Source organism: Aythya ferina, assembly GCF_964211825.1.
Source record: "Aythya ferina genome assembly, chromosome: 10".
NCBI lineage: Eukaryota > Metazoa > Chordata > Aves > Anseriformes > Anatidae > Aythya > Aythya ferina.
This window is the reverse complement of record NC_140306.1, coordinates 12,065,231-12,092,565: the sequence shown is the minus strand read 5'-3', so window position 1 is coordinate 12,092,565 and position 27,335 is coordinate 12,065,231. Positions and strand designations below refer to the sequence as shown.

Genomic DNA, 27,335 nt, shown 5'->3' with positions numbered 1-27,335 from the left:
CGGCCACGCTGCCGGGGTCGGGGCAGGCTCCGAGCATCACCCCGTGTGCCGGGGCGACCCCAAACCGCCCGTGCCCGCTGCTCCGCCAGCGCCGGGCCCGGGGCCAGACACAGAGCCCTTGGCAGCCCCCTCGGCTCCCTGGTTAACGAAGCCCCTTGACTAATTGGGACAGGCCGCCCTGCCTTCATTAAGCGGGCTCTGGCGGGAGGAGGGTTTGGGGACGGGCTTGACCGGGGGACGCCGGACCTGCAGCAGGACCCAGGGACATGGGTTGGGCAGGGGGAAACCCGAGGCCACGGTGGTTTTCGGGGCCGTTTGGGCTGGTTTTGGGGCCGGGGCTGGGGTCCAAGGAGGGGATGGCTGATGAAGAGGAGGGGATGCGCTGCTGGCTGCGCCTTTAAGAGGAGAGGGGGCATCGCCGCTCCTCCCCTGCTTGGGAACAGCCTGTGCTGGGAAAGTTGCCTGCAGCCGGCCCTGGAGCATCCTCGCTGGGTGGCAGGTGGCCCTGTCCCCGGCCCCCAGCTGCGAGGTGGCCCCGGGGACCCCTTCGCCACCCGCGGGAAGATGCCCCTGGAGCTGGCCCCTGCCCCCCTGCAGTCAGAGGGGAGCCCCTGGGCCACCAGCCCCAAGTGGGGCAGCGAGGGCGCAGGTACGTGGGGCACTGGGGACATGGGGAGGTGGCACGGGGCACGCTGGTGCCCATCAGTATGGGTAAGCACGGGTAGGGACAGGCACCGACAGGAGGATGGGGTCCTGTAAGAGCGTCCATCGGGGCAGGACCTGAGCCCAAACCCCAACCCGTGGTCCTATGGTGGGCAGGAGGTGAGGCTGGGGCACTGTGGGGTGCCAGGGTCCCCAGAGCTTTTGTCCTACAGCTTGCCCACCTCGCTGGCATCCTCTCCCTTTGCCCAGCAGCAGTTTTCCTGCTGGGGGTTCTCTGTTTTGGGGCAGCTCTCGCCCACCAGCATCCTCTGCCCTTGGCACCAGGAGATGCGGGGCAGGAGGGACCCCAAAAGCTGGCCCTTCCAGGGGAGCTGTGCCCGGGCTGCCACGACCCTGCCCTCTGCCAAAGACCTTCCCGGGGCCGGGACCCCACAGCAGCTACCGGGGGGGGGCCCGTTCCCATCTCTCCTTCCCCCATCCCTGGGCATTTTGGGGTGGAAAACGAGAAAAAAAAAAAGAAAAAAAAAAAAAGAAAAAAAACTTCTTCCCCAAACCCCTCTGCGCCCCCTCCCTCCCAAGGGAGCGGGTGGGAAAAGCCCTTTTTTTTGGGGATAGGCGGGACGGGGCGGGGGCCGTGGCTCTCCCCCCGTTTCCCCCCCCCACCCCAGGCGGCGGCACCGAGCTCCGGGCCGCCCCGATTAAAGGGGGCGGGAGCGCCGGGGGCCGCCTGCGCTCGGCTCGGCACGGAGCGGCACGGAGCGGCTCGGCACGGCGCCCCCGGGAGGAGCTGGGGGCTCGCAGCCCGCAGGTTGGGAGCTGAGGGTGTGCGGGGGGCTCCGGGGGGGTCGAGGAGGACGGGCTGTGCCCCCCCCGCTGCCCCTCAGGGTTCCCAGGCTGGCCCCCGTGGAGAGGTGCGCGGGGGGCTTGGGTATCCGAGGGTGCCTGCTGCGCTCAGACGGGTCGTGGTGGGGGTCCCATGGGGCCAGGCTGGGTGCTGTGCCCTGTTATGGGGTCGGTGCTGAGCCCCCCAACACCCTTAGCAGCTCTGCACCCAGCTGGGAGCGCAGGGAGCAGCGGGGTGAGGGTGCTGGTGGGCACCTCCAGCCCCCCGTGTCCCCACGCTGCCGTTCTCGGGGGCGAGCACCCACGGGGTGCCGGCGGGCAGGAGCAGCGGGGCGAGCAGCCCCAAGGCACGGGGAGGCGCGGGAGCAGGCAACGGGACGGGCCTGTGGAGGCAGGAGCCCGAGCACACCCCGCCTGGCAGCCTCCTGCCCGCTCCGGGCACCATCCTGCTGGTCCTGGGCACCGCCAGTGAGTGGGGCCACGGGGAGGGTGGCACGGGGAGGGCTGGAGCAGGGCCAGGCACCGGGCACGCACGTGGCTGTGTGCTCCCACGCGGGGGCTGCTCCCTGGCGTGGTTTTCCCCCACGGATCGGTTTTCCCATCGGCGGGGTTTGTCTTTTATTGCGTTTTGCTGCTTTGGATTGCTCCTGCCCCACCCGCCGTGCCCAGAGGCACGGAGCAGCCCCCTGTCCCCCGCTGTCCCGCAGGCTCCCACGATGAGCGGCCGCCTCCTGCTCCTCGCCGTGCTCCTGGCCCCCCCGGCTGTCGTGGCACAGAAAAGGAGCCAAGGTGGGTGCTGAGCGCTGGGCACCGAGCTACAGGGGGGCAGAGGAGCCCGGCTTCTCCTCCCCGAGAAGCTCTGCAGCACCCCAAACCCTTGAGCTTGGGCACGGGGTGCGCGGGGGGCAGGCGCCCTGAGCCCCGGTGCCGTCCCGCAGTGGTGTGCGAGGACGTGCTGGAGGCCGACATCGCCTTCCTGGTGGACGGCTCGTCCAGCATCGGCAGGAACAATTTCCGCGCCGTCCGTGCCTTCATGGAGGACCTGGTGGCCCCCTTCGTGCACGCCGTGGGCGAGAGGGCTGTGCGCTTCGCCGCCGTGCAGTACAGCGACGAGCCACGGTGAGCCTGACGGGGCACGGGGTAGGGCTGGGGGGACAACGGGGGTCAAGGGGGTGACCTGTCCCCTCCTGTGCCCCCCCCAGGGTGGAGTTCACCTTCTCCCAGCACGCCAACGGCACGGGTGTCCGGAGGGCCATCCAGCAGCTGAGCTACAAAGGTGGCAACACGCGGACCGGTGCTGGCCTTCGCTACGTCTCTGATAATTTCTTCGGTCCCACGCATGTCCGGCCCGGGGTCCCGAAGGTACACGGGGTTGGGGGAGCTATTTGGGATGTCCCAGGGGGTGCACGGGCATGGACTGAGCCTCACGGCTCTCCCCTCAGATCTGCATCCTCATCACCGACGGCAAGTCCCAGGATGATGCTGAGCAGTCGGCCGTGAAGCTGAAGAGCCAGGGCATCAAGGTCTTCGCCGTGGGTGAGCGAGCGCCCAGCGTGCCAGCTGCTGCCCCCACCACCGGCTGAGGGGGGCTGCCGGGGGGGCTGGGGTCTCCATCCTCACCCCTGACCACCTCCCTAGGGATCAAGAATGCCGACGAGACGGAGCTGGTCCGCGTGGCCTCGACACCCACCGACTTCTTCTTCTACTACGTCGGCGACTTCAAGCTGCTGGGCACGCTGGTGCCGCTGATGACGCGCCGGGTGTGCACCAGCTCCGGGGGCACCCTGCGCACCCTGGGTACGGGACCCCCCGCCTCCTCCTCCTCCTCGTTTTTGGGATGGGGCTGCTGGCGTGCAGCTCTGGGTGCAGCTGACGTGGTGCTGCATTAACGCCCTCGTCCCCATCCCCTGTGGGTCGGTCCCCCACAGACGGTCCAGGCCACGCTGGCCCCTCCAACCTGGAGATCCTGGAGCGAGGCCCCGACTTGCTGCGCATCCGCTGGAGCCCGGCCAGCGGCCCCGTCACCGGCTATAGGGTGCAGCACGTCCCGCTGACGGGGCTGGGGCAGCCCGTCGTGGCCGAGAGGCAGGAGGTGAGCCCCGCACCGGTTTAGGGTCCCCCGGGGGTCCCCTGCCTTGCCGTGGGGGTGACGCTGCCCCTGCCCAGGTGAGCCTGGGGCCCCGGGAGACCAGCGCCGTGCTGCGGGGGCTGCGTGTGGGGACAGAGTACCTGGTCACCGTCATCGCCCAGTACGCCAACAGCCTCGGCGAGTCGGTGTCGGGACGGGCGCGCACCCGTGAGTACCCCTAAATCCCCCTGGGCACCCGTGGATACCCCCGAGCACCCATCTGGGGGCACGGCGGGGTGCCTGCGGTCCATGGGGGCTCATCCCCGTCCCCGTGTGTCCCCAGAGAGCCGTGCGGGCGTGCTGGATTTCCGTGTGGTGGAGGCCGGAGCGTCCTTCCTGCGCCTGGCCTGGAAGCCCGGCCCCGAGCCACCGCAGGGCTACGTCCTCAGCTACACGGCGCAAGGTGAGAGGACACATCCCCCCCCCAGAGAGGGGACGGTGCCACCCGGACACCCTTAGGTGTCCCCCAAGGGCTCAGGGAACATGTCTGGGGTGCTCACGACCCATGGGTGCGCACAGGGGGCGGGTGGCAGCCCCCCACCCGGCCGTGCCGCTGCACCTGGCGGGCCCTCCCTGCCCCTGGGCGCTGCAGTGCCCGTGCCTGGCCCCCATCCCAGCCTCGCCCCGTGCTCCCCACCCCTGGCACTGCCTGGCATCCCCGGGGCGAGGAGCCGGCCCGCGGACACCCCTTCCCTGCCGGGCCGTGTCCCCTGCTCCTGCCCTGACCCCTCGGTGTCCCCCTGCAGGAGCAGCCCAGGGCGAGGAGAGGAGCCTGGGGGCCGGCGCGCTCTCGGCCACCCTCAGCAACCTGCGGCCCGACACCGAGTACCTGGTGACGCTGCGGGCACGCCACGCGCAGCACCCCGCGGCCACGGCCACCCTCACTGCAAGGACACGTAAGCACCGTGCGCCCGTCCCCAGGTGTGACAGGGGGTGGTGGGGACACCTCCTCAGGTCACCTCGGGGACCCCCAGGGATGGATAGGGCCCCCCAGCCTGTTGCTGCCTCGGTGGTGAGGGGTGAGCACATCTGGTGGCTGCAGGGAGATGCTCTGAGCCCCCAAAGCTCCTGGTGCACCCCTTCAGCTCCCTCGCGGCTTTCTGGAGGCGTCTCCACAGGAGCTTTCGCCCAAGTGATGTAAAAATGGGGATGAAAAACCCCCACAGTTCTTGTTTAATTCAAGTCCTGAGCTTTCTGGGAAGAAACCGCGGTTTCCACCAGGGAAGAGGGTGGTGAAAGCATCTCCGGGCAGGGCTGGGGATGAGGCCCTGGGGAAACACCTTCTGAAATCCTCCAGCTTTGCCAACCCAACCCCTGCAGCCGCCCCAGCCAGCCTTAACCCGCAGAAAGCATTCCAGGCCCTAAAAGCCAGGCGCTGGGGGCCCGGCACCGCCTGCTCGGGAGGGGAGCTCTGCGGGGCGGGGCGGCACCTGGGGGGCGCAGCGCTGTGCGCCATCCCAAAACGGGGTGGTTTGGGTGAAAAGCGGAGCTCGGCGGCACCCCCCGTGGGTTACCACGGCCTCATCCTGCCCGCAGAGCGCCCGGCGGGCATGCAGCACGTGGCCGTGCACAACGTGTCGGCGCAGAGCATGCTGCTGGCCTGGCAGCCCGTCACCGGTGCCACCGGCTACCGCCTCTCCTGGGCTGCCCTGGCAGGTAGGTGACGGCCCCTTCCCGCTGTCCCCGAGGGAAGGATGGGGACGGGAGCATGGTGGTGGCACCGGCGCTCTTCCTCCTCCTCCTCCAGCAGGGCAGGAGCGGCGCAAGGTGGAGCTGGACGCCAGGCAGACGTCGCACGTGCTGGGGGGGCTGCAGCCCGGCACGGACTACTTGGTGACGGTGGCCCCGCTTTTTGGGCAGCTGGAGGGGCCCGCGGCCTCCGTCCGGCAGAGGACGGGTACGGGGTGGGCTCTGCCCCTGCTCGTGGGTCTTATGGCCTCGTCCCGGAGCAGGGACGAGGGGACGGGGTGGCACAGCCCCACCGGGTCTGTTTGCAGAGGCGGGCGTGGAGCAGACGCTGCGGACCAACATCCTGGGCCCCACGGCCATCCAGGTGCTCTGGCTCGCCCTCCGCGAGGCCCGCGGCTACCGCCTGGAGTGGAAGAGAGCCACAGGTGGGGTTGCGCCCCGTCCCTGATGTCACCCCGGGGGGTGGCAACCCACGGTGACGCTGCCCTCCTCCCCGCAGGACCGGAGCCCCCCAGGACGGTGTCACTGCCCAGCAGCGTCAGCAGCTACCAGCTGACGGGGCTGCAGCCGGGCACCGAGTACCGCATCACCCTCTACACGCTCTACGACGGCGGGGAGGTGGCCACCCCCGTCACCACCTTCCAGACGGGTGAGTGAACAACCCCGGGGATGTCCCCAGCATCGTTAGCAGTGCCCTGGGGCTGAGATATCGCGCGTGGCATCGCTCGAGCTGGGACCAGAGCCACGCGACGCCCAGCTCAGCGGTCCCAGCCCGCGGTTGAGGGTAGGGTGATGGCAGTGCCACCTGGCTCCGGCTCACCGCGTCCCCTTGCAGGCGTGGAGGCGCCCGTGGGTGCCGTGACGGACCTGAGGCTCCTCGAGGATTCGGGCAGGAGGGTGCGGCTGGGCTGGACCGGCGTCCCCGGCGCCACCGAGTACAAAGTGACGGTGCGCAACACCCAGGGTGAGCCGGCGGGACGGGGACGGGGTGGCACCACTTGGGGGGCACCATGGGGACCCCAGACGGCGCTGAGGCTCCTGCCCTGCTCCTGGCAGACGGCACGGAGAGGACGAGGCGCGTCCCGGGCAGCCAGACGGCGCTGGAGCTGGGTGACCTCCGGGAAGGTGTCGCCTACCTGGTGCGCGTCTCGGCCCTCGTGGGTGGCCGGGAGGGCAGTGCCACCACGCTCAGCGTCCGTGTCAGTAAGTCCACGCTGCCTGCTCCCCCCGGGCTGCACCACGGTGGCCACGGGGCCCTTTGGCGTGTCCCCGTGCTGATGCCCCGGTGCCGTCGGGCTCTGCAGAGTCCCCGGCCGTGGGCAGCGTCTCCGAGCTGCGGGTGGCGGAGGCCGGTCCCACCAAGCTGCAGGTCACCTGGAGGGGGCTACCAGGAGCCGGGGGCTACCGGCTGACATGGAGGGCCAGTGATGGTGAGTGTGGGGGCTGCGGGGTGTGGCGGTGATGCCGTGGGAGCCCTCCCTACCCCGTCTGTCTCTTCTAGGCCAGGAGCAATCCCGCTTCCTCCCCGCTGACCCCACCACCTTCACCATCGAGGGGCTGCGAGCTGGGACCGTCTATGCCATCGGTGTCTCTGCCATCGTCGACGGCCGCGAGGGTCCCCCTGTCACCACCACGGGGCGGACAGGTGAGGCAGCCCCTTGCCTGCTGGTGCCGGCTGTGCCATTCTCCCCGGGTACCGGTGACAGTGACCTTCCCCTTGTCACACAGCACCCGAGCAGGTGGGGATGGTGACCCAGCTGGAGGTGCAGTCGTCCAGGAGCAACGTCGCCCGCGTCACCTGGGTCGGCGTGCCGGGAGCCACCGCCTACCGCGTGGTGTGGAGCCGCCGGGACGGTACCAGGGGATGGAAACGGGATGGGGACAGGCTGCGATGCTGGCAGGGGCCGGGGCTGACGCGTGGTGCTCGGCAGGGGGCTCGGAGAGCAGCCAGCGTGTCCCTGGCCACATCAGCTCCTTTGACATCCCTGACCTGGAGGGAGGTGTCTCCTACACCGTGAAGGTCACGGCGCTCATCGGCAACCGGGAGGGCAACCCCGTCTCCATCATCGTCACCACCCGTGAGCTCCGGGGTATGGGGACAGCTCTCCGGCGGGGTGCCCTAACCCCTGCCCTAACGCCTGCCCCTCTCCCTGCAGCGGAGGCAGCCCCGGTGTCCCCCGTCAGCGGGTTCCAGGTGACGGAGGCCTCGGAGCAGCGCCTGCGCCTCGCCTGGGTGCCGGTGGCCGGCAGCACCGGGTACCGCCTGGCCTGGCGCCCGGCTGAAGGTGAGTGTGGATTTGTCCCCGTCCTGCACGGCCACGCTGTCCCCTGGCCCCTCACCTCTCTGTCCCCACTCAGGAGGGCCCCAGCGCAGCCAGCAGCTCCCGGCCACCTCCAGCTCCTATGATCTGGGGGGGCTGGAGCCCGGCCGGCGCTACCACGTCAGCATCACCAGCCTGGTGGGCGGCCGGGAGAGCTCGCCCGTCACCGTCACCGCCGTCACCGGTAAGGGGCCGAGGGAGCATCGCCCCTCCACCATGGGGACCCTGCCTCAGGACGGAGGAGGGTGGGGGCTACCCCATGGGGCCGGGCCACCCCATTCTCCCCCTCGGCAGCTGCCCCCGGCCGTGTCACCAGCCTGCGGGTGAGCGACGTGCGCAGAGACTCGGTGACGCTCACCTGGACCCCCATCCCCAGCGCCTCGGGGTACGTCCTGTCCTGGAGCCCCGCTGCAGGTGAGGAGGGCACGTGGCTTGGGGGAAGGCTCGCTGCCCAAATGGGGGCTCGCTGTCCCCAGGGGGGGCTCCCTGTCCCCATCCCCATCCCCGCTGACTCTCCTTGACCGGCAGCCGGCGGCGAGGCACGGCGGACGCTGCCGGGCACTGCCAGCTCCCAGCAGGTCTCCGGGCTGCGCCTGGGCCAGCGCTACACCTTCACCATCCGCCCGCTCCTCGGCAGCTCACCGGGGGCCGAGACCTCCATCAGCGAGCGCCCAGGTACCGCCAGGTGCCGGGGAGGGGGTGACACGGGGCCGGTGATGGTCCTATATTGGTGGCCGCCTCACCCCTTCCCCTGGCAGTCTGCAGGGACGCCCGAGGTGACATCGTTTTCCTGGTGCACGGCACCCGTGACAGCTCCTCCGGCGCTGAGGCCGTGCGCAGCCTCCTCTCCAACACCGTCACCGCCCTGGGGCGCCTGGGCCCCGATGGCACCCAGGTAGGGGGCTGCCGTGGGGGGTGCTGCCCCTGTTCCTTTTGGTCCTGAAAACGGGGCTTATAAAAAAGGTTTTAACCAAGAGTTTAGATGTTAGGAGGAAATTCTGAGCTCGGAAGGTGGTGAGGCACCGGTATGGGGGAGCTGGATGGGGCCGGTGGGAGGTGCCGTGCCCATGGCAGGGGGTTGGAGCCAGGTGGGGGTGGTTTTAGGGCCCCAACCTGATCTGTTCTGTGGTTCCCACACCCCGCAGGTGGGCCTGGCCACCTACAGCTACCGCAGCCTGCCCTGGCTGCTCCTCAACCGCTCCAGCGACCTGCCCGCCGTGCTGGAGCAGATCCGCACCATGCGCTACGAGGAGCCCAGCGGCAACGCCATCGGTGAGGGGAACGAGCTGGGGCCGGGCCGGATGGACCCGTGGGACCTTCCTAACACCCCCACCATCCTTTTTTTTTAATTTCTTTCCCCCAGGGGCAGCCATCACCTTCGCCAGGACCTACCTGCTGAGCCCCGGCGCAGGGCGCCGGCCCGGCGTGCCAGCGGTGCTGGTGGTCCTGGCCGACGGCCCCTCGGGGGACGATGCCATCGCCGCGGCCAGGGACATCAAGGCTGCGGGTGAGGGGGACGGGGTGCCCTCAGGACGGGGTCCCCACGGGACGAGGACCCCCCAGGGTGCTCCGGATCGGGTGCTGAGGGTGCTGCTGGCGCAGGGGTGCGGGTGCTGGCGGTGGGCTTGGAGGGGGCGGACCGGGAGCAGCTGCGGCGCGTGGTGACGGCCGAGGACCCCCGCTTCGTCTTCCCCCGCCGTGGCACGCTGCAGGAGCTGGAGGGGGAGCTCACCGACGACCTCTGCACCATCATCTCCACCAGGGTGAGGGGTTGGGCTGCTTCAAGGGGGAGCAGCCCCCATGGGGGGGTGGTTTTAGGGTTTATCCCTCCCCGGGTTGATGCGTCCTCCCCTTGTCTCGCCAGCCGGAGCCGGAGCCAAAGCCCTGCGCCGTGCAGTGCCCCAAGGTGAGCGGCCCCATACCAGGGGGGCTGAGTGGGGACTGGGGACTCCTCGTCTTGCCCACGCGTGGGGCTGGCAGAGGGGTGCAGCCCCTCACCCTTTTACTCTGTCCCTTTGCAGGGTGATAAAGGGGACCCTGGAGAGGCGGTAAGTGTTTTGGGGTACCCCCCTGCAGCTGTGGCGGGGCTTCGTGCCCCCAAATCCTGCTCGTGACAGCCCGCAGAGGATGCTGATCGCTGGCTTTGACTCCACAGGGGCGGCCGGGGCAGCCAGGCCCTCCTGGAGAGCCGGTAATGTCCTGCTTGGGGGTGCAGGGGGTCCGCAGCAGTGGAGGGGACAAGTGTCCCTCGGCCACCACCTGCCACCAAGCCTGTCCCCTCTGCTGTCCCAGGGCCGCCACGGGCTGCCGGGCCCCCCGGGACCTGTAGGACCACGGGGACCACCAGGAGAGAGTGTCGAGCAGCCAGGAAAGAAGGGGGACAGAGTGAGTGTCCCCACTACCCCCACAGCCTGGCGTCCCCAGGCACAGGGTCCTGGCCCCTGGGGTCCTCTTCCTGCCCCTCCAGCCTCTCCCCCAAATTTGTGTGGTGAGGGGGAGCTGGGGGGAGCCGCGCTGCCCCATCACACCCCTGCTGGGTGTGCAGAGGGATGGTGGCACTGGGGCCAGCACTGCCGGGGACGCCTGTGGCACTGCCATAATCCTTTTTTTTTCCCTCACAGGGATTCCCTGGAGCTGATGGGGTGCCAGGAAGCCCCGGCCGCCCCGGGAACCCCGGGTCTCCCGGCCAGCCGGTGAGTGTGGGTGTCCCCGTGGGTGTCCCCATGGGTGTGCTGGGACCAATCCAGCCCCGACTGATGGCTGTGCCCATCACCCAGCCCCCCCTGCCTGCTCCCTAAGCTCTCTGCCCACCTTTTCCTGGCACCTGGGGGTGTCCTTGGCTGGTGGGGGCACCGCTGTCCCCAGTGCGTGCCCCCCAGGCCAAGGGTTCTGGGCAGTCCTGCCTTGTCTGGAGCCCCCATCCCATCCCATCCCATCCCCATCCCCATCCCCATCCCCATCCCCACCCCATCAGGGCCGTGCTTTCACCTCCTGAGCTGTTCTTTTCCAGGGCACCCAGGGCGTCCCCGGCCCCCGGGGGGATCCCGTGAGTATGGCCCTGTCCTCCCCAACCCCTCACCCCCCACACGCCCCCCTGCTCACTCCCACCTTTCACCCCCAGGGCCCGCGGGGACCGACGGGGCTTCCTGGCCTGAAAGGGGAAAAAGGCGAGCCGGTAGGTGAGGGGCACGGGGCTGGGGGGGGGACATCTCCCCACCTGCACCTCCTGGGGCTGGGGAGACCCCAGGGCGCCTTGCCCCAGGGGCACGGTGGGATCTGTGGGGACGCTGATTTATTTTATTTTATTTTATTTTACTTTTTTATTTTTATTTTTATTTTTATTTTTATTTTTATTTTTATTTTTATTTCTATTTTTATTTTCTATTTTTTTCTCCTCATTCAGGGGGAGCCTAGGGTGATTGTGGATGGAGGCCAGGGGCTGCCCGGACGGAAAGGGGAGCCAGGCATGCCGGTACGGATGGGGCTGTGGATACTGGAGGGGGTGTCTCCACCTGCACCCCGTGCTCCCCCGATGCTGATGGAGCATCTCTGACGGGGATCTCTCTCCTCCAGGGCAGCCCTGGCCCCCCTGGCAGCCCTGGCCCACGGGGACCCTTTGGAGATCCAGGCCCTCTGGGTCCTACGGGGCCCATGGGGCCACCGGGACCTCCGGGAGACTTCGTAAAGGTACGGGGACAGGGGGACAGCCCGCAGCTTGAACCTCTTCCCCCACACAATGCTCCTGGTGTTGTGTGGCTCCTTCCTTGCTGTGTTTGCTCTCCGTGCCCCTCTCTATCACCCGTGCCCCTTGTGAGCCCTTGCCCCATCATTTTGGGGTGGGGTGAGGCACGAGGAGAGCCCAGACCCACTCTTACCCTCTCGCTTTTACCCTTGCAGGGGGAGAAGGGCGACCGAGGGGAGAGGGTAAGTGGCTCCACGTGCCCCTGGCGCCTCGCTGGGGGTGAAGATGTCCCCCTGGGAGGGGCTGAGCCATGGGGCTGTCACTCCAAGCCCACCCCTGTCTCCGCAGGGCCCCCCAGGACTTGTGGATGGGGCAGCGCCCCGAGGGGAGCCAGGCCCCCCGGTGAGTCCGGCCCCTGGGCCAGCAAAAAGGAGCGGGGCCACGGGCAGCCGGCTGCCCCCAGGGGCTGAGCTGCCCCCTCGCTGCTCTCTTGTAGGGTCTGCCTGGGGATCCCGGCCCTCGGGGACCTGCTGGCACCCCTGGACCCAAGGGCGAGAAGGTAAGAGGGTGGTGGGGACCCCCCCGGCTCTGCAGCGGGGACGCACGTCCCCATCTCACAGCGTGCTGCTGCCTTTCCTGCCCCCTCAGGGTGACGGTGAGGACGGTTTGCCAGGGCCACCCGGCCGCCCAGGGGACCCAGGGGACCGGGTGAGTGTCCGAGGACGGGGCAAGGTGGGAGGTGACACGCTCCCCCCACGGGAGGTGACATCTCTGCCCTCCTCTGCAGGGCCCGCGGGGACTGCCCGGGGAGCAGGGCAGGAAGGTGAGTGCTGCGAGGGTGCTCCTATGGTGTGCCCGCATCCCCCGGCACCTTTTGGGGGAGAAAAGGGGTTCAGGGGCTGTGCCGGGACCCGTGCCACCCCCTGTGGGTCCTGCCAGCCCCCAACCCCATCTTCTGTGCCAGGGAGACCGCGGGGCGCCGGGCGAGCTGGGAGAGACGGGCGAGAAGGTGAGGTGGGGCTGGGGGCTGCCTGCCTCGGTGATCCTTGGGGTCCCCGTGGCACTGGGGTGACTGCCAGGGGTCTGGGGGTGGGATTTGGGATCAGCACGGCTCCCTGCCTCATCCGTGGGGCCTGGGGCAGCGTGTGGGGTGGGAGGAAGGCTGCCTGAGACGCTCCTCTGCTTCGCTCCGCAGGGGGACCGTGGTGTGCCGGGCCCCGAGGGCGAGAAGGTAGGGGCTGGGGGCTGGGGGCTGGGGGCTGCCTGCCCTCCCTGGGAGATGAAGTCCCCGGCACCTTCCTCTTCCTCTTTTTCCCCTCCTCCAGGGTGAAGTTGGAGCCCCGGGACGGCCGGGGCCATCGGGCAGAGAGGTGAGCACGGACGGCGGTGACGCAGCCCTGAGGACAGCGGGGTGGCCGTGCCCAGGCGCTGCCACCCCCCTGAGCTCTCCTCTCCTCACCAGGGAGCTCCGGGACCAGCAGGACCGCGGGGCGAGAAGGTGAGGGGGAAAAAGGGTGCCTGGGGGGCTGGGGGCTGTGGGGAGGGGGCTGGCCCTGACAGCCGTGTCTCCCCAGGGTGAGCCAGGAGTGCCCGGCGAGCCCGGCCAGCCGGTAAGCGGTGCCCCCCGGCACTTCACCCCGCACCCGGGACAGGGAGCTCCCGCAGCGCCCAGCACTGTCCCCACTGCTTCTCCTGCAGGCGACCAGCGTGGCTAGTGCCAGAGGAGAGAAGGTAGCCCTGTCCCTGTCCCTGCCCCTGTCCTTTGTCGGTGACCCCGCGGCACAACCAGGCTGGATGTCGGCACCGTGGGGATGCCCGTGCTGCTCCCCAGCTATGGGGTGGGGAAAGGGGAGGTATAGGGGGGCTGACGGTGCCACTTGGTGTGCTGCAGGGTGACAGAGGCTTCCCGGGACCAGAAGGGCCTCCTGGCCCCAAGGGTGATGTGGGGGAGAGAGGAGCCCGCGTGAGTACTGCTGGGGCTGGGCACAGGGGCACGCAGCCCCCCCCAGACTCCCCCAGCCCCCCCGGGCACCCCCTTTGCTGTCACACGGTGCCGGTCCCGTTGCCCCAAGCTGTTCCCCTTTGTGTTTAGGGTGCCCCTGGTCTGAGCATCCCAGGCCCGGCCGGTCCCAAAGGCGAGCAGGGCGAGCGGGTGAGTCCGGGTGAGCCCGCGGGGTTGGGGTTGGGGCTTGGGGGGGGGTGTCTGACCCCGACACCCTCCCCGTCCCCCTGTAACACCACGTGCTGTCCTTCTGCGACCCCCAGGGCATCCCCGGCCTCGCTGGCAGGAGCGGCCCCAAGGTAAGGGCATTGCAGGAGGCATCGCCCCTCTGTCCATCCATCCATCTGGAAGGGCACTGCTCGGGGGAGCAGAGGGTGCTGTGCTGAGCCCCTTTTCCCCCCTTTTCCCCCAAAAACCCACCCTGACCCTCTCCCCGCTTTCCTCCCCAACCTAGGGGGACCCGGGGGAGCCAGGCGAGAAGGGCGAGCCGGGCCGAGTGGGCACACCGGGGCAGACGGGGCTGCGTGGCAAGGAGGTACGTGGGGCTGGGGGCTGGGGGGGCACACTGAGGGGGTGCCACGGCCCCGATTTGGGGCAGGTTGTGGGGTGGGGACGTCGGTGACTTGTCCTTTTGTCCCCCGGCTGCTGCTGCTGACCTGCGCCTCAGGGCGAGCGTGGAGAGAAAGGTGACGAAGGCACCCCGGTGAGTGAGGGTCCTGATGGGGCACTGCCCCCCCCCGTGTCCCCCCCTTGCCCCCAACCCCGCTCACCCCCTCTGTCCCGCAGGGCGAAGCAGGCCTGCCTGGCAAACCCGGAGACAGGGGCCCGCGGGTAAGTACGGGGTCAGCGGGGAGACCGGGGCCGGGTGAGACCCCCGAGCGACTCAGCCTGACGTGTGTCCCCCCCGCCCCATATTTAGGGGCTGCCCGGGTACCGCGGCCCCCCCGGGGAGAAGGGCGACCTCGGAGACCCAGGGCCTGAAGGCAGAAACGTGAGTGGCACCGCGGGCGTGCCCCTGGCACCCTCTGCATGGGGGCACCCTCGTCCCTTCTCCACCTGGGTACCCTCATCCCATGGGGATATCCTCATCCCATGGGGGCACCCTCATCCTATGGGGGCACCCTCACCCCGTCCCCTCTCCCGCAGGGCGCCCCAGGAGCACCAGGGAACAAGGGTGACCGCGGCGAGCCGGTGAGTGACGCCGTCCCCCCCGCCAGCCCCTCCGTCCCCTCCCGGCTCTCAGCAGCTCCCGCTGACCCCCCTCCTCTCTCCCTTCTCGCAGGGACCTCCTGGACCCCCGGGACGAGCAGTAAGACCTGCCCAAACCCCTTTTTCCTTGCTGGCGTGGTCCGTGCCGGCTCTGACGGCCCCTCTCTGCCCCGCAGGTGGATGCGGGGCTTGGAGGAGCAGGGGAGAAGGGCGAGAAGGTAACAAAAAACCCTCACGGGGTGCTCGGCGTCACGCTGCGGGACCCCTGCTTGTTGTGCTCACCCTCTGAGCACGGTTCCTCGGCTCCTTCCCCCCCAGGGGGACCCCGGGGACCCCGGCGAGGACGGTGCGAAGGGTGCCAGGGGTGACCCCGGCCCCCCCGGCCTGCCAGGAGAGAGGGTACGTGTGGGGTGTGGGGGGCAATGGGGCAGCGAGGCGAGCGGTGCCAGGGGGTGAAGGTGGGTACGGGGCTGCCCCTGCCCCCCCTGAGCAGCTCTTTTTTTGCAGGGCATCGAGGGTCCCCGCGGCCCCCCTGGCACACGGGTGAGTGCCCCCTGCCCCACGGCGGGGTCCGTGCCCTGCTCAGCCCCTGGTTGGGGGTGACAAGGGGTTTATTCCCTCCTCTTCCCACCCCACAGGGTGACCCCGGGGACCGAGGCTCGCCAGGAGAGAAGGTGAGGGGCCCCATCCCTGCTTGAGGTGCCACCTCCCTGCCCATGTTGGGGAAAAGCATCCTTTTGAGTCTTTTTTTTCCTTTTTTTTTCTTTATAGGGGGAGCGTGGCTCTCCGGGGCTGGATGGCCGCAATGGGTTGGAAGGGAAACCTGGGCCCCCAGGGCCCCCCGGGCTGAGGGTGAGCATGGGGCTGGGCGGGGGGCACCGGGAACAGGGGCTGGAGGAGGTGGTGGGGCAGAGGGGGCAGAGGAGCCATCCCACTGATTCGGGATGGGGATGCTCGTGGGAAAAAGCCACATCCCTCATGTCCTTCCTCATCCACAGGGGGACCCGGGGAAGCAGGGGGACCCCGGCCGGGACGTAAGTACCTCGTGGGGCTGTGCTCCTGCCCCATGGACCATCCCCAGCCCTGCTCCCTCCTCCCAAATCGGGCTGCAGAGGCCTCCCCCCGTCTCCTCTCCCCACAGGGGCTGCCAGGGCTGCGTGGGGAGCAGGGCCCGCCTGGTGCTGTGGGACCCTTGGGGCCGCCCGGCCTCCCTGTGAGTACCCGACACCAAACCCCATGCCCTGCCCCGTGCCCTACAAATGATCCCAGCCCTCTCCATCTCCCTGGAGCCCCCCCGAATGCCTGTTTTGGGGTGGCTCTCACCACCTCTTCTTCCCCCCCAGGGCAAACCCGGTGACGATGGCAAGCCCGGCCTCAACGGCAAGAACGTGAGTAGGGCAGCAGGGCTTGGCTTCGGGGCACCCCGAGGGCTGGAAACCCCAAAGGAGAGGGAGGTGTGGGGTGAAAGGCCCCAGCCCTGTGCCTCCCAGTCCCAAGGCAGGGGCACTGGGGTCTGGCACTGGTTCACAGCCTCTGTCTGCAGGGAGAAGATGGGACGCCGGGAGAGGACGGGAGGAAGGTGAGGAGCAGAGCCCCGGGCCGACCCCATAACCACGGTGGCAGCCCCCTGGCAGGGCTCTGGGGCTGGGGACGCGTCCTTCTGAGTCTTTTTCTCTCTTTTTTTTTTTTTTTTCCCCTCTCCAGGGTGATAAAGGCGACGCCGGGGCTCCTGGCAGAGATGTGAGTACCTCTGAGCCGGGGCTACCCCGCATGGCCATGGGGTGTCCCCACTGGGGACAGCTCCTGGGCACCCACACCCCGGGGTGACACCGCTCTCCTGGCAGGGCCGCAGCGGTGCCAAGGGCGAGCAGGGGGACAGCGGCGTGCCCGGGCCCCCCGGCCCCCCCGGTCTGCCTGGCGTTCCCGGGCAGCTCGGCCCCCCAGGCCAGGTTTGTAGTCCCCAAGCCCTCGGTGCCACATGGGGCCAGCAGGACCCGTGCCCCACAGCTCCCCTGGGGCACTGCCATCGTGTCCGTGGGTGCCATCATGTCCCCTCCGTGTCTTCTAGGGGTCACCGGGCCTCCGCGGGGCTGCAGGACCCAAGGTAGGTGTGTTCCTGAGCCCAGCCCTCCGTGGCAAAGCTCTGGGGGGACCAAACCCCAAGGGACGAGTCCTTTGGGGTCCCCGCTCCCCCTGACACCTTTTGCTGTATTTCAGGGGGACCCAGGGGAGCCTGGACCGCGAGGGGAGCCGGTGAGTACCCAGCACTGGGCCCGGCGAGCTGGGAGCACCCCAGAGGACCGCAGCCCTTTCCTAGGCAGCACCCAGTGGCGTTAACTCTGAAACCTACTGAGGGCAGCTGCACCCCGCTCCCCTTCCTCACCCTACATCTCATTCCCTCTCGCCCTAAATACAGGGGCGACCTGGCGTCCGTGGCGACCCTGGCACTGCAGTGGTGAGTTTTCCACCCACACAAGGGGCTGGTGAGTTTTTCTACCCCCCCCCGGAGCCCCAGCAGCACCACGCCAGCTCCTTTTTTTCATGTCCTTGTGTTGCAGAACATCGAGCGCAGCCTGGAAGCCCTCGGCATCAAGGTGGGCAGACCAGAGGCTGCCCTGCGCTCGGCGGGACCGGGGACAGTGCCGTGACCGGGGAGCACAGCCCCTGAGCCCCCTGAGCCGTGCCTCGTGCCTCCCTCCCAGGTCTCATCCCTGAAGGAGCTCACGGGTGCCTACGATGGGAGCTCGGACTCCTTTCTGCCCGTGGCCGAGCGGCTGCGGGGGCAGAAGGGCAGCCGGGGGGAGCCAGGAGAGAGAGGTCCCCCGGGACGAGAGGTGAGCACTGCCAGGCTTTGGGGACCCCTGTGGGCACCTCCCCATCCCCGTGCTGTGCCCAAATTTATGGCCTTGCGTCCCCCTTCCTGGCTAGCTCAGAGACCCAGCCAATCTTGGGATGCCTGGTGCAGTCATTGTTGGTTTTGATTTTTTTTCTTGCAGGGCTCTTTAGGCTTCCCCGGTGAGCGAGGACCCAAAGGTGACAAAGGGGACCAAGGTGCCCCCGGCCCCCAGGGCCCCGTGGGCCGGGCTGTGGGCGAGCGGGGCCCCGAGGGGCCGCCCGGGCAGCCGGGGGAGCCTGGCAAGCCGGGCATCCCGGGGGTACCGGGCCGGGCCGGGGAGCTGGGGGAGGCTGGACGGCCCGGGGAGAAGGTGAGTGGGGGGCTACGGGCTGGGGGACCCGGCCCTGGGCTTGGGGACAGCTCCGTGACCTCCCACTGCCTCCTTTCCCCAGGGCGACCGGGGTGAGAAGGGCGACCGGGGCGAGCAGGTGAGCCCAAACTGGGACAGTGTCCCCCCTCTGTCCCCTCTCTGCCCCCCGGTGATGTGATGGGGGCTCTCTGGGGTGCCCCACAGGGACCAGGGTCAGCCAGGCAGGGGCTGGCTCTGCCCCATTTCCCTCCGCTGTCCCTTTGATGCTCCACTTCTTTTCCTTATGGCTAGGGCAGAGATGGCTTGCCGGGCCCCCCAGGCCCCCCAGGGCCCAAGGTAGGTGACGGGTGCTGCCGGGGACCCTCTCCAAGAGGCATCCACGTCCAGCCCCCTGGCACGGGGGGCTCGGGGAGGACTGGGGGGCCTCCCGGGGGTCCCCCGGTTGCCAGCCCTGACGGCGCTGTGCCCGCAGGCAGACGTGATGGAGGGCAGCCTGATGGGCTTCCCAGGGGAGCGCGGCCCCCCCGGACCCAAGGGAGCGAAGGTGGGTGTCTGGGGAGAAAGGAGCAGGGCGACAACGGGGCCAGCCCCCCGGAGCTGTTTGGGGACGATGTGACAGCCCCACAGCTGCCACGAGCTGGGCTGGGGCAGCACATGAGGCTGGCAACATCCCTTCTTCTTCTTCCTCCTCCTCCTCCTCCTCCCTGCAGGGTGAGCCGGGTGCCGAGGGCGAGCGAGGACCCAAAGGAGATAAGGTCTGCGTGTAGTAAGTCTCCCGTGGCTCCTCCGCTTCTCTCTTCCTCCTGCGCTCCCTTTTCGGGGCTCGGCACCAGCTCTCTGCTCTCCCCTCTCCGTGTGCTGCCGGCCAAGCCCCGGGCAGGGGCGCAGCTGGGGACACCCCTCTCTGGGGGCAAGCGGGGCTGTGGGGGGTGGGCAGGGGGACGGGGACGGCCCTGCCTGCAGCGCTGGCCCCACAACCCTGCGCCTCTCCCCACGGCAGGGTGAAGGTGGGCAGCGGGGAGAGCGAGGAGAGCCTGGAGAGAAGGGCAGGGATGGGTCCCCGGTGAGTATGGCACTGCGCCTCCATCCCCATCATCCCCATGATCCCCGTCCTCATCCCCATGGTCTCCATCCCTGTCTCCATCATCCCCATCATCCCCACAGTCTCTATCCCCATCCTCATCCTCATCCCCATGGTCTCCATCACCATCATCCCCATGGTCTCCACCTCTGTTTCCAACATCCTCCTCATCCCCATGGTCTCCAACCCTGTCTCCATCATCCCCATTCCCATCCTCATCCCCATGGTCTCCATCCTCATCTCCATCATCCCCATCCTCCTCATCCCCATGGTCTCTATTCCCGTCCTCATCCCCATGGTCTCCATCCTCATCCCCATCCCCATGGGCTCCATCCCCATCCCCACCATCCCCACGGCCCCATCTCCACCCCACTGCCTCCACCTCTTCTTCCAGGGCCTCCCAGGAGAGAGGGGTCTGGCCGGCCCCGAGGGGAAACCGGTGAGTGGGGGATGCAGGGGGGGTGCGTTCCGGGAGGGGTGGGAAGCTCCCGTGGCCCCACAGCAGCTGCCACCAGCCCCAACGGGAGCATTCACGTCTTGTTTGCCTCCTTCCCTCCCCCACAGGGCCCGCAGGGCTTTAGAGGGCCCCCCGGCCCCCCAGTAAGTACCCCACAGCCGGGTACTGCGCGCTGGCACCGTGCTCATCCCCTGGGGAGCTTCTGGGGCAAGCGGGGCTGCTTGGAGGTGCCGGGTTCCCGCTTAGCCCCTGGCTCTAACGTGCTTCTTTGCAGGGCTTGCCAGGCTTCCCCGGCGTGCTGGGACGCCCGGTAGGTCCCCGTCCCCCCCCTGCGTGTCCCCGTTTCCCCCCGCATGTCCCCGTTCCCCTGGTTCTTGCCCCGTGGGCGCTTGGCACGGCGCATCCTGGTGGGGTCTGGCGGTGCTTGTCCCTGCTTGGCGTGGGTGCCCAGAGCCACCGTGCAGCGGGGTCCTGCTGCCCACATCTCTTCCTCCCCCCCAGGGCAACCAGGGAGAGCCGGGACCACCAGGACCTCCGGTAAGGGCCCCCCCCCAGTGTCCCCGTTGTCCCCACGCTGGGACCGTGCTGTCCTGCCACCCCCTCCTCGTCCCGAGGAGCCGTGCCACCAGCGGGCACCACGAGGACGAAATGTCCCCTTGTTCCCTGCAGGGCACCGCTGGCCCCCCAGGGACCCAGGGCCCAGCTGGGATGAAGGTACATCATCATCATCATCACCATCATCATATTTGACCCCGCAGAGGAACGCGCGGTGCCCTGCTGGCACCGGGGGCTATGGGGAAAAACGTGGGGCTGGTCCCCTGCTGGAGCCAGCCCCTGGGGGGATTCAGGGGGACATGGGGACGTGGTGGCAGGGCTGTTGGGGTGGTGGGACCGACGCGGGTGCTGTCTCCACAGGGTGACCCGGGGGAGCCTGGTGCCAGCATCCGGGTGAGCCTCCACTCCCCCCCACCCGGTCCCCGACCCCAAAGCCCTTCCCAGGGGACAGCTGATGTCCCGGAGCGATGTCCCAGCGTGGCACCTCCCCTCTGACCCCACTCTTCCCACTGCAGGGCTTGCCTGGTCCCCAGGGCAGCATAGGGCTGCCCGGCCCCCCCGGCCCCCCCGGTTTGGCGGTAGGTATCCGCAGGGACCCACACCTTGCGAGCTGCCTGTCCCTATACCCATGCCCTGAGTTAATTTTCGGCTGTGTCCCCATTACAGGGTCCTCCGGGTGCCCCCGGGCTGCCAGGACAAGTGGTGAGCGTGCCTTCCCCACCCGTCACCCCACAGCTGGGGGGGGTTGTGGGGTTGCTCACAGCCCCATATCCGTGCCATCCCCAGGGGGAGAGCGGCAAGCCGGGCGTGCCGGGTCGGGACGGCGTGTCGGGGAAGGACGGCGAGCCCGGGATGCCCGGCAAGATGGTAACGGGGCCGGGCAGCCCCCCTGCCAGCCCCCCGGGGCTGAGCACAGGGCTGAGGGCTGCCTGCTTTGTGCCAGGGTGTGCCGGGACCTTCGGGCCCTGCCGGCCCCAAAGGGGAACCAGGGGACGCCGGAGCCCCGGGGCAGGTGAGCGCAGGGCTCCCCGCGGCTTTTCCCTGATCAGCGGGATGCAGCAGAGCCCCCCCTAACCTCACACCTCTCTCCCCTGTGCCCCAGGCCATCACCGGTCCCCCCGGTGCCAAGGGCGAGAAGGTAAGGAGCTGGGGTGCAAGGGGGGGACCCCACAGACCCCCCATGAGCCCCCCATGGGCTCTGTAGGGTGCTGAGCCTCGTGTCGCTGCAGGGCGAGCCGGCGCTGCTGGAGGGAGTGCTGCTGGGCGAGCCCGTGAGTTGCTGCCCCCAATTTCTGCCCTGTTCCCCCCCCTTTTGGGGTGCTGCAGCCCCCCCCGGTGCTGCTGTCCCATCCCTAACACCTTTTTCCCCCTCCCCAGGGATCCAAGGGTGCCCGGGGCCTGCCTGGCCCCAAGGGAGAGAAGGTGAGGAGCTGCCCCGGGCACGGAGGGGGTCGTGGGGGTCCCATCACCTCTGTCCCCCCCCTCCACCCCAAAGTCACCTCCCCCCGCTGTCTGCTTGTGTCCCCTTACCAGGGGGAGCCCGGAGGAGCCGGAGAGCCGGGAGACCCCGGGGAAGACGTGAGTAGGGGACACTGGGGGGGGGTGAAGGTGAAGGCAGCACCGTCACCTCCCCAAGGGGAGCCCCCCCTTTTACCCCATACCCCAGCCACCCCCAAAAACCCTCCTGACGGCTCCGTGTCCTTGCAGGGAGCCAAGGGGGCGTCCGGAGCCAAGGGGGAGAAGGTGAGTGTCCCCGCCACGGGGACACGCTGCCCGGCCACCCCGTGCCCCCCAGGGGTGACCCCGTCCCCGTGCTCTCTGCCCCCCCACGCAGGGCTCTCCGGGTGTCGGTGTGCGGGGACCACCAGGACAGGACGGGCCTCAGGGCCTGAAGGTAACCCCCGTCCCCGTCCCTGTCCCTGTCCCTGTGTCCCCCGGCTCTGTCCGTGTCCCCGGTGCCACCCCGGCCCATTTGGACAAGGCAGAAGCACTCCCCCATTTCCCTGGACCCCATCTCTTTTCTCTCCCCCCTGTAGGGTGACATCGGCCTGCCGGGACCCCCAGGACCCCCGGGCTCAGTGGGCAGCACCGGGGCACCGGGACAGCCGGGCCTGAGAGGGGACAGCGGGCAGCCTGGCGCTCCGGGGGTCCCGGGGGAGCGGGTAACGCAGGGGCTGGCACCCGGCCTCGATCCCCACCCCAAGAGGGGTCTCAACAGCCCCAATCCCTGCCCCAATCCCTGCCCGCTCAGCACCGTGTCCCCCCCAGGGGCTAATCGGTTTTCCCGGGAGGGACGGCGCCGCCGGACCACCAGGACCCCTGGGACCCCCGGGGCCAGCGGTGAGGACGGGGGGGCTGCGGTGCCCCCAGGGAGGGGGCAGGACCCGTCCCTGCTGCCATCCTGGCCCAGGCAGGGTGACAACGGGGTCCTGGCACCACCTTTTTTCCTCTCTTTTAGGGCACACCCGGGGCCTCTGGCCAGAAGGGGGACAAGGTAAGGTTTGGGGGACGGCCCTATAGCACGGGTGCTGAGCCCGCTCAGGCTTTTGGGGCAGCACAGCGGGGTCACGGGATGTCCCCTGGGCATGGGGTGGGGGGACACAGCCCAGAGGGGACTTAGGGACTAGATCTTGTCCCCCTCCCACAGGGTGACCCCGGGGCCGGGCTGCCAGGAGCCAGAGGGGAGCGCGGCGACCCAGGCCCGCGGGTAGGCACCACCACAGCCCCCCCATCCCACCACCGAGCCCCACATGGGGTGCCCCCATCCCACACCCCTTCCCTCACACCCCTTTTTTCTTCTCCCCGCAGGGTGAAGACGGGCGCCCGGGGCTGGCAGGCGACCGCGGGCCGACGGTACGTACCCACAGCCCGCTGCCCCCTCAGCTGGGTGTCCCTCCCCCAAAAAAAAACCCCTCTCCTCTGTCCCACAGGGCTTGCCGGGGGTCCGAGGGGAGCGTGGGGACAAGGTAAGGGGGCTGGGGAGCCGGGAGGGGGGGAAACCCCCCAGGGAGGTGCTGCCCCTTTCCATCCTCATGACATCTCGCCACCCTGTCCCCGCAGGGAGACGTCGGGGCCATGGGGCCCAAAGGAGACAAGGTGAGACCCCGGGGTTGGGGTGGGGTGGTGGGGGGCACAGCGGGGCCGTGCCCCCACCCTGCTCACCCCAAATCTCTCCCAGGGTGACACCGTCGTGGTGGAGGGGCCCGCCGGGGAGCGGGGCAGCAAGGGGGAGCCGGTAAGTGCCGGGGGGGGGCACAGTGTCCCCACGGTCCTGCCCTACCCTGGGGAGCTGGCATCTCCCTGACCCCATCCCTCTGCCTCCCCCTCTGCAGGGAGACCGTGGCCCGAAGGGCTCAGAAGGGGACAAGGGGGACAAAGGCGAGCAGGGCACGCCTGGAGAGAAGGTACGGGGCTGGGGGGGGGGGGGACACGCAGGGCTGGAGGGACCCGGGCACCTCGGCGTCCCCGTGCCCCACGTTTCTGCTTGCAGGGGGCGAGGGGCGAGCAGGGCGAGAAGGGCTCCACGGGATTCCCTGGGGCACGCGGCCCCGGCGGGCAGAAGGTAAGGAAGGAGCTGGGAAGCCACTGGGGGATACTGGGAGCACTGGGGGCACCGTCCCCATGGCCTGAGCCTGGATTTTGCGTTCTCCAGGGAGAAGTGGGCGCGCCGGGGGAGCCGGGAGAGCCGGTGAGGAGCCGTGTCCCGATGCCACTGCCACGCTGCCAGGGGGCAGGACGGGTCCCCACCACGCTGTGCGCTTCCCGCAGGGCCAGCCCGGCCGGGACGGCATCGCTGGAGCCCGGGGAGAGAAAGGGGACGTGGGGCACCTGGGCTTGCGTGGCCCCAAGGTGGGTTTTCATCCCCTCTGCATGATGGCACCCGCGTGGGATGGGCAGGGCTGTGACCGTCCCTGTCCCTGTCCCCGCAGGGTGACCGCGGCATCAAAGGCGCCTGCGGCCTCGACGGGGACAAGGGGGAGAAGGTGAGTGAGTGCCCACGCTGTGCGGCCCCTCTGTCCGTCCCACAGCCAGCGGGGATGGCTGAGCACGGCCCCCGACCCCGGTAAGGGTCCCCTGCTGGGGGTGACCCCAAAGGTTGAGGTCTGACGCCCTCCCTGCCTCTGTCCTGCCCGCTGTAGGGAGAGCCGGGGCTGCCGGGGCGCTCGGGGCTGCCGGGGAGGAAAGGAGAGCCGGTGAGTGATGGCACTGGGGTATGGGGTGGGGGGATGCACGGCGGGGGCTCACCCATGTCTGCTTCGTCCCGCAGGGAGAGCTGGGGCTGTCGGGAGTGCCGGGGGTCCCCGGGAAGGAGGGGCTCATGGGACCCAAGGTAGGGCCACGCTGGGACCTCGGGGACGTGTTGGGACCTCGGGGATGTGCTGGGACCTCGGGGATGGTCCTAGGGCTGCTCCCCGTGGTCCCCCACTGCCTGCACCTTCCTCCCCCCAGGGCGACCGGGGATTCGACGGGCAGCAGGGAGCCAAAGGAGACCAGGGGGAGAAAGGAGACCGGGTGAGTAGTTGGGGGGGGACGCATCCATCGCCCTGCTCTGCCCTCACCAGCACCAAGCCTCACCCTGCGGGGCATAATCCTCCCGAAAGAGCCACCCAGGGCTCTGCTCTGTCACTGAGCTGGGTGACAAATCACTTTTTAAAATCACTTTGTCACTGAACCGGGTGACAAATCATTTTTTTAAAAGGCTCCTGGAGGAGCCGAGGGGCAGCTGGTGCTCTGGGGACACCCCAGTGTGGGGCCAGGTGCCCCACGGGACATCCCCAGCCCATCCCTCTGCTCTCCCGCAGGGTTCCCCAGGCATTATCGGTGCCCCCGGCCCCCGGGGCAGTGATGGGGCTCCCGGCCCCCCCGGCCCCCCGGGCAGCGTTGGCCCGCGAGGTCCCGAGGGCATGCAGGGCCAGAAGGTGAGTCCGTGCCATGGGGAGAGGGGGCTCAGGACCTATCCCTGGAGCAACCAAGGGGGTGGTGGCACCAGGAGCCGTGTCCCAGCTCCCTGATCCCGTATCCTTGGCAGGGGGAGAGGGGCCCCCCCGGGCAGGCGGTGATGGGGGCTCGCGGCGTGCCCGGCGTCCCCGGCGAGCGAGGAGAGCAGGTGGGTGAGCGGGCACCCGGCACTGCCCCGGGGAGCCCCGGGCACGGCTCCCAGCTCTGCTCTGCTTCCCCCTAGGGCAGTCCCGGCGCCGAGGGGCTCCGCGGGGAGAAGGGGGAGCCGGGCATGACGGTAAGGGGCTGCAGGACCCCCCCCCCCGGCACAGGGGGAAGGGCACCGGGGCTGTCCCGCTGATGGATGCTGATGGAGGAGGGTGCCCCATCTCCGGGCTGTGCCGGGGGTGAATTTTTCCTCATCTCTAATCCTAATTTCCCCTGGGATGTGCATTGTTCCCCCCCCCCCTGCTCGTCGGTAGGAGGAGGAGATCCGAGCCTACGTCAGGCAGGAGATGAGCCAGCACTGCGGTGAGCATCCCCTGCCCACCCCGGGGCTGGGGTCTGTCCCCACAGCCCCTAATCCCCCACATCCCTGACCCCCCCAGCCCCTAACCCCTGCCCCGTCTGTCCCACAGCGTGCGGAGGGCAGCTCCCGCGGCGCCTGGATTCCCGTGAGCACTCAGGTTGTGTCCCCGTCCCTTTCCCTGTGCTCCTAGATAAGCCACCAGATTTTTTTGGGGGGGGCTGGAGGCCACCGGGACCCCCTGGGACCCCCTGGGACCCCCTGGGATCCCCTGGGATCCCTTGGTCCTTGCTGTGGAGCCGGGGCTGGGGGCGCAGCAGTGGGTGGGATGGGGCTGGGGGCTGTGGGGCGCATGGGAAGAGCTTGGGGTTTGTCTCCAAGGAGGCTGGGGGAGCCAGGCCAGGAGAATCCTTCACGCTGCCCACGGAGGAGGAAGGAGCGTCCGCCAGGAGAGGGAACACGGCCAGACAGGTGACGGAGAGCCTGGGACCCCCACAAAGCCCTGCTGCCTCCCCCGAGGAGCCGTGTGGCATCCCTGCTGTGCACCTCCGAGCCCTGGGGGGACGCGGTGTCCCCAGGACCCCATCCCTGGGCTGCTCCATGCCCTCAGGGGGAAGATTTCCCTCGGGGATTTGGAAAAAAGCCCCCCAGTTTCTGCTCACATCCCTCTGATGCCCGTGCCGTCCTCCCCCCAGCTCTCTTCCCGCAGCCGCTCCCCGCTCCCGGTGCTCCCCTCGTCCCTGTGCTGAAGCTGTCACACGCCGAGGAGGAGGAGGAGGAGGAAGAGGAGGGTGAGTGCCTTCCACGTGCTTTTTGTCACCATCCCTTTTACCCCTGCTCTCCGCTCCCCAGCACCCAGGGGTGCCCAAATGGGGCTGCGAAGGGCCGGGTAGGGGGGTGCTGGGGGGGGCTGCTCACGGCGGGTGCTGCCTGCAGGGCAGGACGGGCACCTCCTCACCGCCACCACCGACCTGGAGTACGACAGCACCTACGTGGATGAGGAAGAGGAGGAGGAGGAAGAGGACTACGAGGCCGCCCCGGAGCAGCCTGCTGCGGACGGTGAGCTCCGGCAGGGCTGGAGGCGCCGCGGTGCGGGGCTGCCCCGTGCCACGAGCACCACCTCACCCCGTCCCCGTGTCCCCGCGTCCCCGCAGCCTCTCCCTGCGGGCAGCCCCTGGAGGAGGGGGGCTGCGAGCGCTACACGCTGCGCTGGTACTACAGCCAAAGAGGCGCCGAGTGCCGACCCTTCGTCTACAGCGGCTGCGGGGGCAACGCCAACCGCTTCGACAGCCGCCGCGACTGCGAGCTGCGCTGCGGGCGGCACGTGGGGACAGGTAGGCACGGCACAACACGGGCTGTGTCGGCACCAAGAGGGGAAAATGCTCTGATTCCCCCTCGCCTCTCTCCGCAGGTGCCCCCCGGGACGGGCGGCCGGAGGTGTAGGGTGGGCAGCGTGTCCCGTCCCCCCCTCCCCGACCCGCTGGGGCTGCCCGGCTGCTGCTGGGGATGGAGCGGGGCTGCCCCGTGTCCACCCCCCTGCAGGAACCTGGTGCTATTTCTGATGTCTCTTTTTGTTGCTCATGGGTTCTTCCCTTCGCCTTCCCCGTCGTCGCCCGCTAAGGTGAAATCTTTATCAAACCGGAGAGCGATCCCTTCGCAAGCCTTTTGCCCCCCCCCACCCCCACCCCTTCTCCAAACCCGAGCCTCCTCAGGCTGCTGCTGGTTTGGGTTTTTAACTTATTTGCGGCCGCTGGGACAGCTCCCGGCCCCGCGTCCCCTCTTGGGCTGCCTGGAGCTGGGACTTGGGCATGGCTGGGCCCCCTCCCCGAACCCAACACCCTCACCCCGAGCTCGCAGGCTCCCCTCCTCTCCCCCTTACCCCCCAGGAGTTGCCTCCTGCTCCGTCCCCGGCCGAGGCGGTGCCTCCCTGCACCCCCCTTCCCGCCCCAGCCCCCGGCTCCGTTTGAACCAATTTCACCTCGCCAAGACCTGGTTCCCTTGGGGCTGGCTTGGCAGCTCCCTGCTGGCGCCACGT

The 27,335-nt window shown here is 69.2% G+C and overlaps 1 protein-coding gene across 1 annotated transcript; it reads left to right on the top strand.

Moving 5' to 3' along the window:
- The first annotated feature begins 551 nt into the window (after positions 1–551).
- COL7A1 (collagen type VII alpha 1 chain) lies at positions 552–26,833 on the top strand. The gene is made up of 120 exons (XM_084530840.1): positions 552–649; positions 2,214–2,295; positions 2,445–2,625; positions 2,709–2,868; positions 2,949–3,042; positions 3,145–3,303; positions 3,435–3,598; positions 3,673–3,802; positions 3,918–4,037; positions 4,381–4,530; positions 5,171–5,290; positions 5,382–5,531; positions 5,632–5,748; positions 5,823–5,972; positions 6,159–6,287; positions 6,380–6,526; positions 6,628–6,753; positions 6,825–6,968; positions 7,052–7,177; positions 7,255–7,401; positions 7,480–7,608; positions 7,682–7,828; positions 7,939–8,058; positions 8,173–8,319; positions 8,403–8,539; positions 8,790–8,916; positions 9,008–9,151; positions 9,247–9,407; positions 9,509–9,550; positions 9,666–9,692; positions 9,800–9,835; positions 9,937–10,029; positions 10,266–10,337; positions 10,655–10,690; positions 10,766–10,819; positions 11,048–11,116; positions 11,218–11,331; positions 11,542–11,568; positions 11,675–11,728; positions 11,823–11,885; positions 11,975–12,034; positions 12,114–12,149; positions 12,291–12,335; positions 12,522–12,557; positions 12,652–12,696; positions 12,789–12,824; positions 12,901–12,936; positions 13,025–13,057; positions 13,218–13,289; positions 13,419–13,478; positions 13,592–13,627; positions 13,783–13,863; positions 13,996–14,031; positions 14,115–14,159; positions 14,248–14,319; positions 14,475–14,519; positions 14,611–14,637; positions 14,714–14,755; positions 14,856–14,936; positions 15,045–15,080; positions 15,176–15,211; positions 15,309–15,389; positions 15,536–15,571; positions 15,679–15,750; positions 15,881–15,925; positions 16,081–16,116; positions 16,242–16,277; positions 16,382–16,486; positions 16,606–16,641; positions 16,755–16,790; positions 16,954–16,992; positions 17,096–17,131; positions 17,240–17,371; positions 17,534–17,743; positions 17,826–17,861; positions 18,035–18,079; positions 18,216–18,287; positions 18,454–18,498; positions 18,744–18,806; positions 19,219–19,263; positions 19,556–19,591; positions 19,783–19,818; positions 19,951–19,995; positions 20,197–20,229; positions 20,352–20,414; positions 20,503–20,538; positions 20,623–20,703; positions 20,780–20,848; positions 20,939–20,974; positions 21,066–21,107; positions 21,214–21,258; positions 21,370–21,414; positions 21,544–21,579; positions 21,671–21,730; positions 21,873–21,998; positions 22,105–22,176; positions 22,295–22,330; positions 22,484–22,543; positions 22,645–22,689; positions 22,767–22,802; positions 22,897–22,932; positions 23,015–23,071; positions 23,169–23,240; positions 23,327–23,398; positions 23,489–23,524; positions 23,605–23,685; positions 23,766–23,819; positions 23,976–24,029; positions 24,104–24,166; positions 24,286–24,348; positions 24,639–24,755; positions 24,866–24,943; positions 25,019–25,072; positions 25,257–25,305; positions 25,413–25,460; positions 25,682–25,771; positions 25,996–26,091; positions 26,237–26,359; positions 26,455–26,634; positions 26,712–26,833. Exons 2-120 carry the CDS (start codon positions 2,223–2,225, stop codon positions 26,741–26,743), a joined length of 9,081 nt encoding a protein of 3,026 aa, XP_084386966.1. The 5' UTR covers positions 552–649; positions 2,214–2,222; the 3' UTR covers positions 26,744–26,833.
- Positions 26,834–27,335: the final 502 nt, after the last annotated feature.

Bases quoted from the DNA above. Each gene is read 5' to 3' on its own strand.
- COL7A1 (XM_084530840.1), top strand. From the start codon at position 2,223: ATGAGCGGCCGCCTCCTGCTCCTCGCCGTGCTCCTGGCCCCCCCGGCT. The intron at 14,320-14,474 runs GTGAGTGGCACC...CCTCTCCCGCAG, and splicing joins CAGGGCCTGAAGGCAGAAAC to GGCGCCCCAGGAGCACCAGG. The intron at 20,704-20,779 runs GTAACGGGGCCG...GCTTTGTGCCAG, and splicing joins CCGGGATGCCCGGCAAGATG to GGTGTGCCGGGACCTTCGGG.